This window comes from Dipteris shenzhenensis, chromosome 20 (genome assembly GCF_047967505.1).
Source record: "Dipteris shenzhenensis isolate YYH24624 ecotype China chromosome 20, Dip_SZ_1.0, whole genome shotgun sequence".
Classification (NCBI taxonomy): domain Eukaryota; kingdom Viridiplantae; phylum Streptophyta; class Polypodiopsida; order Gleicheniales; family Dipteridaceae; genus Dipteris; species Dipteris shenzhenensis.
In genome coordinates this window covers 23,278,800-23,292,928 of record NC_141615.1, presented here as the reverse complement: position 1 = coordinate 23,292,928, position 14,129 = coordinate 23,278,800, and the positions used below count along the sequence as shown (strand labels likewise).

Sequence of the window (14,129 nt, the reverse complement as noted above, 5' to 3'; positions counted from 1 at the left end):
ATGGGCTGGTCTTCCGGATCCATCCTGATTTGATTGTACCCACTATACCCATCCAGGAAAGAGTATACCTCATGCCTCACCACTTCGTCTAGCATAGAATCCATGTACGACAAAGGGAATGGATTAGGTACCATGGCCGCATTCGGCTTGCGGTAATTGACACAAATCCACAATTTCTTATTCTTCTTCGGCACAATGACAATCGGGGAAATCCACTCCAAGTTCTCAATTGGTGTGATGAATCCCACCCATAGCAAGTGCTCCAGCTATTCCCACACTTGCTTGGCCACATGCAGATTCATGCGATAGCATTGTATCTTTGTCGAAGTCACATCTGGCTTGAGATTCACCTGATGTTGGTAGAATTTTGGATCCAGACTTTTCATATCTGCATAATCCCATGCAAACACATCGGAAAAATCCCTCAATATGGTTATCACTTCACTAGGAAATTCAGTCGTTCAACAATGTGCTAATTTTGACTGGTTTAGATGCCCCATCATCCTCTAGATATACTGTATCCAGAGCATCTTCTTGCACTCATGTGACTCGACTCATGCATTCCTCAAACTCTCTCTCCTACTACAAGAGATCTTGGAGATCCATATCTACTGTTGCTTGTTGCTGAGGCTAAGTCACCTCCTTTGGAACTATGCTGGCTGAACTTGCCATAAGATTTTGATGTAGGTAACTTTCCATAATTCCCTCCACATAGATGGTGAATATCGGAACTAACTACGTATTTGCTTTGAGAAAGACTTCCTCTTCATCATCCTCCAGTTTGTCTACCATGTTCACTGTCTCGGCCAACATGGGTCGTACTGCATCCACCAAAGGCGCCACACTTTCTTCTTTCCTCTCCGCACTAAAATGACATTATTCTCCCAATTTTTCATGACCTTTGCTTGTCGCAACTAGGGCCTGCCCAAGAGGATGCTATACTCTGGTGTTGCGGCTTCAATGTTGAGCACCACGAATGAGACCACAAATGAGATGCTTGCCACCTCCAAAACAATGGCCCTTAAGATTTCGAGTGGTCAAACTTGGTGTTGATTAGCCATGCAGACTAAGAATGGCACCGGTTCTCAGGACATCCATCTCATTTCTTGGTAGGGCTTCAATGTGACAATGTTGACCCTCGAACCTTCATCTATCAGCACCTGAGCAAAAGTTTGACCTTGTGCTTTTGCAGATATCACTAGAATTATCATGTCTATCATGGGGACTACTAGTACTAGAGAGGAATCCGCTTGGCATAGATCTACCTCTTTTGGCCCTAACTCTGAGTGAAGGGAGTGCAACAATTGCCGATGGAATCGGGAACCAAGTTGAGTGATCTTCCCAATGAGATCTGGATTGGTGCCTCAAGAATGCATTCCAACCCCAGCTCCCTTTGCAAAGAATTTGCCAGCTTCTAGGCTTGGCTAGCCACCAACAAGGGAGTCGCTTCAATTGGCTTCGAGCCATTACCTAGTAAGTGAAGTTTGAACTTTGCTTGTGCCTCCAACTTCGACAACCGGTTCCATGAGCTGCCCCTTCCGTGCCCCGATGGGCACCTTTGCGGACTATTCTAGCTGCATCAATGGTGGCTCCTCCATCACCAACTCGCGGACTTGTCATCGTAGTTACTCCTGTTGTGGCCAATCCAGTAGCTTGTCACCTTTCTTGGGAATCGATCCCTCTAGCTTGGTACCCGCATGGGTGATTATGCTAATTTCTGGATACATCAATAAATCATCATCAATAATGTGTACCATAGAAGTGCTGGGCATTTTCCATGTCATCTTTTGCCACTCTGCTCATTGCCGATCCCATTTCTGAGCATCCAGGCATTCATTCCACCAATGGCCTTTGCCCAAGTAGAACAGGCAGGTTTTTGGTTGATTTTGACCATGACCCCAACTCTACGTCCGTGTCCATGTCTCCCGTCACCCCCGCCTCATTGGAAAGACTGTTGTGGTTGGAACGATGTTGCAATTGAAACAACTACTATGGTTGCTCTTCTTGCACAAAAGACACACCCAGATCTTGCTACTGCTGGTTGATCTCTGGCCACACCCATTATAGTAGCATCCCACTGTGCTATGGGTATTAGTCAAGCAAATCGCACACCAATTTGCATTAAGAGCACACTCGACTGCGGAATGACCAGGATTGCGGTAGTGGGTGCACCAAATACCTTTCAAACCTTTAGGTATTGATCCTTCTTTTAAAGCCATTAGAGTTCCCTTGCTCCCTTTAGAGGCACGCCAGGTCTTCGTCTCCGCTTTCGAGTTGGATTCCTCTGAATGGGTACCTTCAAAGCTTTCGTTAGAGCTAGCCATGTCTGAATCTTCATTGCTATCATCCGACTTAGATTTTTGCAGTTTCTTCTTGGTTTTACTTTTTGAGGATTTGTGGTTCTTGGCTATCCTCCCATGCAGACACTCCCCTGCTTGTACTGCTTGTGCTATGACCACAATGAGCACCATCTGTGTCTGATCCACTATGGCCAACACCGTCCATAGATCTCGGAATAGCCCCAAAATGAAGTAGTCATTGAGTACCTCCTAAACAGGCCGATTTGCTTGTGGCACATGTTGCAAGAGTAAGTTGAATTTGGATGCATAATCCTCCACATCCTAATCTCTCTGATCCAAGTGTCGCAATCTATCCAAAGTTTGCGGAATCAATTTTTACTGATGAAACCATCTCAAGGTTGCTTCCTGATGAGATCGTATGTGGTGAAGTGATCCACTGCATACTCTGCCAGCCACCGTGCAGCCTTGCCTACTAAAGTTGACTCAAAAACTGCCTCTTGTCAGAGTGGTACCAAGGGGGGTGGATTGTTAACCTCATACACCTTCTCAAACTATCAAACATGAGCATCCAAGTCATCCCATGTTTTCCTCGCAAGCTTCGCATACTTGACTTGGCCCGCCATCACAGTGCCTCCAACGTTTGGTGCTACTCCTCTTGATTGCCATCCTTGACCAAAGAGATTGTGAGAAGTAGCCAAAACCGCTGTTGGAGACAAGGATGCACTCAATACCCAACGTCCATCCAACGAGACCCACACCCGTTGTCCTGACCGTAGCCGTGGTGGTGAAAGTGAATGAGAAGTCATACTTTGACACCGGTCCACTCCTCCCATAGAGCCTTGCAATAGGACATCTCCATGCATCACCACAACCGCATCATTGGTGTCAAGGGCTCAGGAGGTCCTTGCGAGCATGTGCGCATGCATGCTTACTAGGAAGATAGCAACCGCAGAATTCATTGCCAAGACACCCGGATGAGGTTCTTCACTAGGATTTCCGTACTTGCACGACCGTAAGCAGGGTGTTGGGGATTAGATTGCATCCAGTGGAGTTCATATTGAAATCTACAGATGTGCCTCTTCACCGCTGCAGCAATCTCCTTCTGAATCTCTGCCGGAGTGTGTGCAACTGCATGCAAACCTCCATGTGAAGTGCCTCCGCAATGACGGCAAGGAACAGACAACATGAGCGTGCCCAAAACACCTTGCCGAAAGATAATCAATCGCCAAATCACAAATCCCTTTCGTGATGGTAAGAATGTGCATCGTGATCGCCAATGTGTAGCATCATAACTATGCGTAGACGCTATGGGGAACAGAGATAAACAATACATGCAACATCAATAGAAAGAATACAAAGAATGCGAATAGAGAACACAACATGGAAGATCTTGGTATTCTGGAGCAAGAGCTCTGACAACAATTGTGTAAAGGACAACGTCGAAATGCTAGTAATAGCATGCGTACAAGAACCGTCTATCGGTTAGAGAAAATACCGTTGAAGACCCAACCGCTTGGAGGATTGAACTGCCACCCTTTGCGGCTAACCTACCCTCGTGACGATAAACAATAATATAGCCACATAAAGAACCTACCAAGACAATATATCTCTGTCCAAAACTATGGACACAACAAAAGAGAGATAGATACAAAGTCCCACCAGAGTGTGGTACTTCGATCTTACCATAAGGTACTTCCACTATCTGCTGACTATCACTAGACTCGATCCCACATGCTCTACCTCGAGTGTATGTAGACTCTCAATCCTTTGACCTGGTAGGGAGTAAGCCCACCATGTGGAACTTAATGCAACAAGATGCAATTCTCTGAAGTAATCTAAATCTCTGATTCCATGAAAAAATGAACTAAAAGCAGCAAATTTGACGGGAAAAGTAATGAGATGAGATGTGAAGCTATGAAGTAAGGCACTTAGATTCACAACACAAAATTTAGAATCTCCATCGAGAAGGACAAATAAAAACAGAGCGTGAATGCACACCCTAGTTTGTAGCATTACTAGTTACCATTAATGTCAACGGACAGCTAAGTCGACGACTATTAGATAGCTCTAGCAAGATAATCATGGAGAGGACGATGTAGTCAATACCGAGCTCGGTATTGTGGCTTCGTTCCAATTAGACGATGCAACACCTCCTTATTGTCTGCACGTTTTAGCTTCTTCTATGAATCCGTCCAAAGAATAGATAAGGCATGCATATTATATTCGTCTCGGTTTTTACGTCCACAATTTTGGAGCTTCTCCTGCTATCAATATACAATACGTTACGTGACAGCAGATGGTGTATTACTTTTCAGGCTCTTGGCATACGCGCCACGGAGTCGGAAGAAAGGTGAGCACTGAGGATTGCATCCCCTGCACGTGATGTAGACTATATAAGAATTCATTGTAGTCTAAAGATAGCCTACACTATCGACCTCGTACAGATTTCTTGTCCCAACCCCAAATCAAACACTGGGTTTTCTGTTCGCGTAATAACCTCGAAAATTTTGCTTTCTGCGTTGATCATCTACTGTAGAGAAGGTTTCTAAGCAGAGACAGAATTCCAGATCAAACAATGGGTTTTCTGTAAGTGTAATAGCCTCGAAAAATTTTCTGTGTGAGATGTTTTACTCTAGAGAAGGTTTCTAAGCATGAGACCGAATTCCGGATCAAACACTGGGTTTTTTGTTCGTGTAATAGCCTCGAAAATTTTGCTTTCTGTGATCACTGATCATCTAGATGTTTTACTGCAGAGAAGGTTGTGATCATCGGCCTTCTCAGCACCCCCGAGATGGCTCGCGGAATGCTGTACGTGTGTCTCTTGTGCTGCATTTTGATGCGTTCTGTCTTCTCCCAGAAGGCGGATTGTGGCAAAAGTTGCCATTCGAACAGCGATTGTCTCGGGCAGCTGGCTTGCATGCATGGTGGGAGGTGCGCTGACGATCCTGCGGAAGGAACCAATATTTGCACGTCCGCCCATCAGCACCCGAGAACATCCTCATGCAAGGCAACCTCAGTTCTTATAGGAAGAGGCCACTCCTGCAACCGCGCGCACTTCTCAGACTGTTGCAAGTCGGGCGTCAAATACCCGCAGTTTCATTGCTCTCCGCTTGTTTCCGCCCACACAGCTGCGACTCTGTCACTAAACAGTTTTGCAAAAGGAGGCGATGGTGGTGGCGCATCGGCGTGTGACGGCCGCTTTCACAGCGATTCAGAGCTCGTACTGGCTCTCTCCACTGGTTGGTTCAACAAGGGGAGCCGCTGCGACAAGAAGATCAGGATCTTTGCCAACGGGAAAAGTGTAGAGGCTACAGTGGTGGACGAATGCGACTCTGTGTACGGTTGTGACAAAGAACACGATTTTCAGCCACCGTGCGCTTTCGACACTGTGGATGCATCCCCGCAAATGTGGAAAGCGCTAGGAATATCAAAACACGATCCTCAGTTTGGCTTCAAGTCGATCACATGGACGGATGCTTAATCCTGAGGTGCTTTCTGCTTCTCGTAACAGAGCACAATGATGCGCATCAAGACTCGGAATGAAACCAACCGATACCACACACACAGTTTTGTATCGTCCTTACATCGATGTAATAAGGAATAGCGGCTGCACGTCACTTGTGTACTCCTCTATTCGTCACTATTTGCATTGCTCTTTTTTTATTTTTGCAAGAAAAGGAACCATTCAAATTAATTATCAGGCCAACAAAAGAAAGATACATGCGGCCTCCCAAACATCTTGAGTAGGCTAAGTTCTAGAAAAACGCAAACAGGTTCCTAACAAAGTTATCTATGTTAAAAGAAGCTATGCTTGCAGTTGTCGATGCTTAACATCTGCTGAGTGAGCAATACGACAAACTGTCCGCAGAGTTCTTTCCCTTCCCAAATCTACAACACCATATATAGCGGTTCATGATTGAGTCCCTTCCTATTCTCGAAGCAACGCTTCCTTCCAATTAAACTCTATACCCAGATGCCGGTCTCGATGAGCCAACTCTTTTCTTGTCTCCGATCCACATGTGCTGAGTTCCTGGGCAGCCCAGAAACGGTGAAAATGATAGGACACAATGGTAAAATACATTCGGCGCCCCACACTCTTGAGCATTGTTTGCCTTTAGCTAGCATGTTGTGTACAATCTTTGCATCCTGGAACATTACAATCATTTAGTTTTTGTTGATGCATTAGCGCTACACTAGCCTTTAAACCCCGACTGACTAATAGTGAAATTGTCTTGCTTGTTGCCCAAGGTGTCTTTCAGTCTAGCTGGTTTCCTACTTAGTGGTCAGATCAGTGAACCTTCATTGATGGGAGCCCAACTGTTGTTTTCGAATCACTCCCAAAGGTCACTCCATTTCTGAAGGCCTTTGAGATTCAGCTTCTTGGCCAGTTTGTAGTCGACTTGTACAAGGGGATGGACTTTAGCCTAACACTAGTTTAATGCTATTTTGGGGTTTTGATTATTTGCAATAATATCTTATATGTTGAAAACAAACATGGAATTATTATGGATTAGAACTTGCACCTACTACTTTGAGTTTTACCTAAAGTTTTAAGGTCAATCTAACACCGAAATTTCAAGTTGTTTTCTCAGGTTTTAGATGAAATGGCCATAATTCTTAATTAGAATGAGTTTTTAAAAATAAGTTCTAGAGTCGAAGGATAACCATAACACATATTTTTAGATTGGGTTGGTGCTAGATAATCATACGTATTATGATTTATGGCCTCAAATGTAATTTTAGAGAATGCTGACAGTGAGGCAATTTTTGATCTTCTGCAAATTTTTTGACATGTCTAACAAGTTGCAAAATCAACCATACTTTGTATATGTCTTCAATAGGTGTCTTTAAGTCTAGCTGGTTTCCTCCTTAGTGGTCAAATCAGTGAACCTTCATTGATGGGAGCCCAACTATATATTGTTTTCGAATTAGTTCCAAAGGTCACTCCATTTTTGAAGGCCTTTGAGATTCAATTTCTTGGCCAGTTTGCAATTACAGGGGGATAGACTTTTAGCCTAAGCATATTTGTTCAGCCCAATGTTTAGTGTAAGCGACACATAATTCCCTTACAGGGTTCTTCTTACAGTCCATTCAACCCCTTAAACCATTCCTTTCCACGTCTCGATTAGCCTGCATAATATGTAGATTCAAATGCCTTAATCCTCAAGTGTCGTTCTAGCACTACCCAAGTTTGGTGGCAGCCTAGTTTCAGCATCCATTTTGCTACTTTGTCTTTGAGTGCTTCCAGGATGAGCCCTCCTAAATTCTTATGTGCCATGATTAGATCCCAACTCAGTGCATGCCATTGGCCCTCATGATCTTTTAGACTATTGTGTTTAGAGCCAAAATAGTAGAATGGACGACACAAAAAGCATATATGATGAAATGAAATGATTTGTTATTCTTACTCGAGCTGCTAGGAGTGAGCTAGGAGTGAAAGTCCTTTACCTTGCCATTTCTTTAATCATAACGCTAACATTAAAAGAGCTTCCCAATTCTTCCAATAAAGCCATGTTTGTAGAGTTGAGGTCTTCTATCCCCTTTGACTCTTTGACGGCATTCATTTTGCACTCCTCTGAGCCATTATCTATTTGCCTTGTGGGAGGGTCCATAATGTCGCCCTTAATGATTTCTCGAATGGTACATCTTATAAATGCATAGAGATGCAAATCCGTATATGTTGACAGTGTGGTGTCATTTTGTATCTCAAAAATTTGATCAAGTACCAAAAAGCAATGTAGCCCACCCTCCATCTACAATTATAGATGTGGCTATTCTCTTGATGTGATACCTGACATGTTATATACTCTATTTGTTGTGCCAAGTCACATTGCCACATTACTGTGTCGATAGCACCTACTAACTTTCGAGCTGATCTGCACATCAAAACATATAACAACAGTAAATATGTGCATTGCATATCAATCTACATGTCAAGAAGTGACAACAAGTGTAGTCTATACTTACTCTAACACAGTGCCATGGACGGATGTCATTGAGTTGGCAAAGAAGCACTTCTTCGCAAAGATGTCCACGACTACTAGACTCCAATGTGAACTGCATTATCAATAAAGAATAATTACTATGTTTGAGACAATTCTAGCAATGCAATAGAAAAAACAAGTAGGGTTTGATGCTTACTTCTCATAATATGCTGTAAAAATAACTCGTGCATCATTCATAGGAACGTGCTTCAACCACTTGCAAACATCCTCTATGGTTTCTTCTTTGTTGCTAAGCACTTCCGAAATACGAGGATCGAGCATATATGAAAAACTTTGTATATTTTGCAGAAAATTTGCTATAACATTACTATATTTAAAAAAAAAGTATTAGCTTCTTGGGTTTAATCAAAATAAGCAAAGTATAAAGCCAAGGAAAAGGCTGCATCAAACCTGAGGATGGTTGTAATGGCTTTGACATTAACTCTTTCTTAGGATTCAAGAGGATTGAAATCTCTTCTTCACCAAATTCAAAAAAATGAGGTTGTTGTCGAATTAACAACATAGCGGTGAATGAACTTCCAATCTGCTCCAATAGATTCATATTTTCATGACTCATCTTATTGAGAGAGTAGTCTACATCGTATTCTTCTTCACTTGCTATGTCTTCTACATCCTCCTTCTACTATAAAAATATAAAAAAGTTATGCGATGTACACATCCCAAATAAAGGCTTAAACAAGCAAATAAGGTTTCATACATGCTTTCATTAGAGTGAGTCTCTCCTCCACTTGGAGCAAAAATTTAAAAAGTAAGGTTTCATACATGCTTTCATTAGAGTGAGTCTCTCCTCCTCTTGGAGGAAAAATTTAAAAATTTATGAGATTTACACATCCCAAATAAAAATAAAGGTTTAAATAATCATAGAAGTATAAAGATAGCATGCTTTCATTAGACTCAGTCTCTTCTCCTCTTAGGGAAATTATAAAAAAGTTATGAGATTTACACATCCCAATTAAAGGCTTGAACAAGCATACAAGTATAAAGATAAGGTTTTATACATGCTGCAATGTAGTCATATTTTCAGGTTGTTTCCCAATGGTAGCAATTAGACACTAAATACTCTCAGCCCGAAATGCTAGCAGATTGGCTTCTGTATATGATTCCATTTTGACTTGTAACTCCAAATCAAAAATCTCTCTAAGAAACAACATGCAGTTGTAGGAAACTCTCCACCCACAGCTGTGCCCATCTTTTTGCTCCACTGGCAGACGTCTTTTGAATTCTACTTGGTCTTATTGCTCCGTGGTTGTTCTGACAGTAGATACTAGCCGATATGCAGCACTGTCCATCATGACATATTAAATATATTAATATGTCATGATCATAAGATAAAAAATAAGAAAGTATCAAAAATATTAAGAGAATAATTACCTTGGGGAGTTGGCATGATAGCCTTCCATTGAATTCACAAACCACAATCGGTTGAGTTCAAGGTCCCAGACGATCAAACTCCAATGTGAGCTACACGACCAGAATAAAAATGATTATTGTTTTACACAAACTTGCCAAAGAAATAGTAAAAATAAGGTTAGAGTTGATACTTACGCCTCATGATAAGGCATAAAGATGACTCGCACCCCATCTAAATTCAAAGGGCTGGTACAAACATCTTCTATAGTCTTTTGAGGAGAGCTAAGAATAGAAGAGAGGAGAGCATCGAGCATGTAGACACGATGCTGCACTACACTAGGAAGCTGAGAAATAACTACACTGCACCAAGAAATAAAAAAATGTTAGCTCATAGAATTGATTTGCATTCTGCACTAGGAAACTAATATATAACTACACTACTATAACTACACTGTAAATAAATAAACAAATATTAGCTCATTGAAGTAGCAACAAATAAACAAACATTACCTGAGAATGGCCAAGATAACATTGTCATTAACCTCTTTTAAAGGATTGGAGAGGATTGAAACCTCCTCTCTACCAAAGCTCAAATACTGAGGTTCTTGTTTCAAAACGATCCTAACTTTAAATGAGCTCTCCATTTTATCCAATGCAGCTAAATTTGTAGAATGGGTCTCTGTCATAGCTTGTATTCTATGTTTGGGATCATTCTGCTTTTTCATGGTGTCTTTAAAGCTCTTGTGCTCATGGGATTCTTCAATCAAATTTAGAGGTGGTTGCATTGTTGAAGTAGAAGGGAGTGTCTCCATATTGACTTCATCCATTTCTTCTCCCTCTATTGCCTGTAAGCAAATATGAGAGATTAGATTCATTATCTTTAAATTTAAATCTTATTTAAAAAATTATATTTAGTTGAGAAATAGAGAGTTCATACCGCTAAGTATTGTCGTAGTGGCCTTTTTTCATAACCCTGCGAGCCATAATTATCAAAGAAGGCATCATCATGTTTGTCTTCATCCACCAACCTCTCTCTGAACGAGTCATGTAAGTCCATCTTTTCAGCATCATCAACTGGGACATTATGATCTTCAAGGTAATCATCCATGTCATCAGTGTCCTTGTGGTCTATCTCTTTTTCATAGCCTGTGGTTAGATCTGCTTGAAGCTGAAAATAAGCCATGAAATGCTTATTTTTAATAATATTTGTGGAGTTGCCTTTTCTGAGGAGATCCTCAAATAAATATCCCATCCTGCACAAGGTGACCTCCCAACCTGCCAGTAGCAAATTCTCCATCATGGTAAGCAAGAGACTCCCACTTTTTGCAGGACTTCCATAGTTGTTTTTTTGATAATGTATGGACCTGGGAATATCTTGCTCTTCTAGCATCAATCTCAAATTATTTGAATTCCCTCTTATGTTCTTTTGTAAGGAGTGATCAGGGTTGGGATTCCGCATACACAAAAATAATGATTCAAGAGATTGAATCGCTATGCCACATTCTCTCTTGCCTCTCTTTGCTGCATAAACACCACTATAGATCTTCAAATCTGATGAATATGCTCGCTCTAGAGTAACCTGCATGGCTTCTTTGTCTTTTTTATCAACAAAAATGACAATGTTGCATATTGCCACTTTGCTAATGGTGGTATATACTATTCTATCAATGAAGTTATGGATATCATCGCTAGAAACTTCATTGATAAAGAATAGTTGTGGCTTATCCCATGCTGACTCATTCTTGAAGAAGTCATCTTCTGAGACTCCCCTGAAGTTCACAAGCTTTCCAGACTTTGCCATAACCTCTACATTGAATTGAAAGCTTTGGTGCATATCTATCGGCATCCTTATCTCGCTGATTAATCTTTCCACATATGCAACCACCTGTTGTGGGATTTCTTTTCTCATATAAGAGGTACTATTTCTGACCCATCTTCATCCTTTTTAATCCACCTGTTTGCCCATAGCTTTACCTTGGGTGTTGACAAAGAAGCTATATGCTTCACCACATTATAGTCAATGTTACAATGAGTAAGTGGAATTTGTTTCTCTGACAACAAATACTTAATGGCACTATGCACTGCATCACGCCTCACCTGTACATTGATGCATTCTTCCATGCAGTGGTCTTTGTCTTTTTTTCCAAAAAACCATTCTTTCTTTAAAAATTTTTGTGCTGCCATGGATGCATACTTGTCAGGTAAGTACTTTATAGGCCTCCACATCTTTGTCGTCAACTCCTTCTTATCCATTACCTTTGACTTTCCGGAGATAAACAAAGGAGCTTCATAGGTCAACTGTCCATGCTCACAAGCAATGCACGTTTCAAGCATCTCATTGAACACTTCACCAGGACGAAATATGATAGAAGTGTAGTCGGCATATCTGTCCCTCACCACCTTGAGGCTTGTCATACTTTCTTCTCGCTCTTGAGTTCCCCTAGGCACAACTGCACTCAAAGAAGTATAGAAGTTCGTGAGTGTGTCAGTGTCTGCTTTTGTGACCTTTCACTTCAAATCAGGATTTGGAGAACCAAATGTTGTCCATATAACCCTTGCCTTCTGTAAGACCTCTGATGTTGAGGATATCTTACGCTTTCCATGGACATAATGATTAAGTCTTTCGGACTCAATCAAATACTTGATCTCATGCTTGAATATACAGATTGTTGCAGGATAATAATGGAATGAACTTATCTTTGCAAATTGTTCTGAAGTGAGTCTTTTGACCTCCTTTGCTTCCTTTGCGATTTGATTACAAGCATAAGCCCAATGTTGACCATCAATGGGCTGGAATCTGCAATGAAGGAGGAATTCCTTCTTTGCTTCCTTTAGCATATTCTCACCTTGTTCATGTGGAATATTTTTAAGAGTGTCTTTAAAGAATCCACTGAAGGTTTCCTCAAAATGTGTAGGCCCTGTAAATGTTATTTGATATAGAAAACTATTTTTGATTGGACAAAACATTATTGGGCGCAAGACCACATTGCTTGCCACAGGTTTCTTACCATCTCTCAAAGCCTCGTATATTTGCAGTGCATAGGATATATCAAGGCTTCGGCTATTAGTAAAGATAGCTACAGCTTCCACATCTTTGGCATTCACAAACCACGTCCTTTGACCCCAGATATATCCCACATCATCATCTGTAACTGCTTCATTAAGATGCAGATTAAGATTTTTGATTAATGTGAGTTCATCCTGATCATCTTCAGCCTTGGATTCTGAGTCTTCTTCATCTTTCTCTTCTTTTAACCGTTTTTCATCCACATTATCTCTCTCTACAGTGGGACGATGCCTTTTTTTACTGCTTGGAATCGTGGCTCTTGCAGTACTACCCTTTTGCATTTCACGTCGTGTTTTGCTAGCAAGAGCTTCTAGCATAACTGCAGTGGATCGACCTTGATCTTCTTCAAATTTTTTTAATTCCTATGCACTCAAGGCTTGTGTTTCATCATCCTTAGTTACATCCACCATTTCTTGCTCTAAAAGTTTGCGCTCATGTTCTACACGTTTGTGACAGTGTGCATGTTCTTCTTGTCCCTGCATCGAAGTCTAAGCTTTTTGATCTCCTTCATGTGAAGATCCTTGAATATGAGGAGCATATTGTGCATCCTGAAAGTACTCAAACATTATCTTTGCATGCATCCTTTTTTCCACCACACTAGGAAATTGCTCCCAAGTATATGAAAGAGCCTCCAATGCACTTTGCAGGTCTGGAAACTTTGATGGTTGAGGAGGAGGCATCATAAAGCTCTTTGAGTCTCTCCTTGACACAACGAAATGAAGACCGCCAACTTCAGGATCTGAACTCTTTGTAAAAATATCCATAAAAGTCTCTTTTGGCTCTATCATTATGCCTACTACAAGGCTTGAAGTCATATCTTTTTTGAAGAAAGTAGCATCCCATGGATCTTCAACACCATTGAACTCCCTTTTTGACATAAGTAGAAAGAGTCTCTTTTCCTTTTGATGAAGAAACCAAGCTCTTTTGCCCATGTGATATCGAGTCCACCTATTAAAACCATTGGGGCTATATTCCTTTCCTTTCAAATTCAAAGTGACATCAGAAACCCATTCTCTGATCTCAGAGTCATTTAGGATAGCCACCACATTAGTTGATTGCTCCATAATCCTACAAGAAAAGATAATGAAGAATTTAGATACATACAAGTAAAGTACAATATACAACGCTTGATACAATAAATGTGGGAAATAGCCCAAAAGGCTTTACAAGGATTCATATGGCAATAAATGTGGGAAATAGCCTAGAAGGCTTTACAAGGCTTAAATATTTGTACAAATGTAAAAAAATTAGCCAATAAAGCTTTACAATAATATAAAATGTCATCTAGTGATAAAGCTTCAATCTTCGTGAAGACGTAATCTGTCCATCCATTGATTTGCCCTCTAGTCATAAAGCTTTAATCTTCGTGATGACATGTAATCTGTCCATCCATTGATATCTGTGCAC

The 14,129-nt window shown here is 41.1% G+C and overlaps 1 protein-coding gene across 1 annotated transcript; it reads left to right on the top strand.

Annotated features, from left to right (window-relative positions):
* The first annotated feature begins 5,091 nt into the window (after positions 1-5,091).
* On the top strand, positions 5,092-5,781 carry LOC147889431 (kiwellin-1-like). Its single transcript, XM_087391251.1, has one exon. The coding sequence runs from the start codon at positions 5,092-5,094 to the stop codon at positions 5,779-5,781; it is 690 nt and encodes a 229-aa protein (XP_087247377.1).
* Positions 5,782-14,129: the final 8,348 nt, after the last annotated feature.

Coding starts and splice junctions, on each gene's coding strand:
- LOC147889431 (XM_087391251.1), top strand. CDS start 5,092: ATGGCTCGCGGAATGCTGTACGTGTGTCTCTTGTGCTGCATTTTGATG.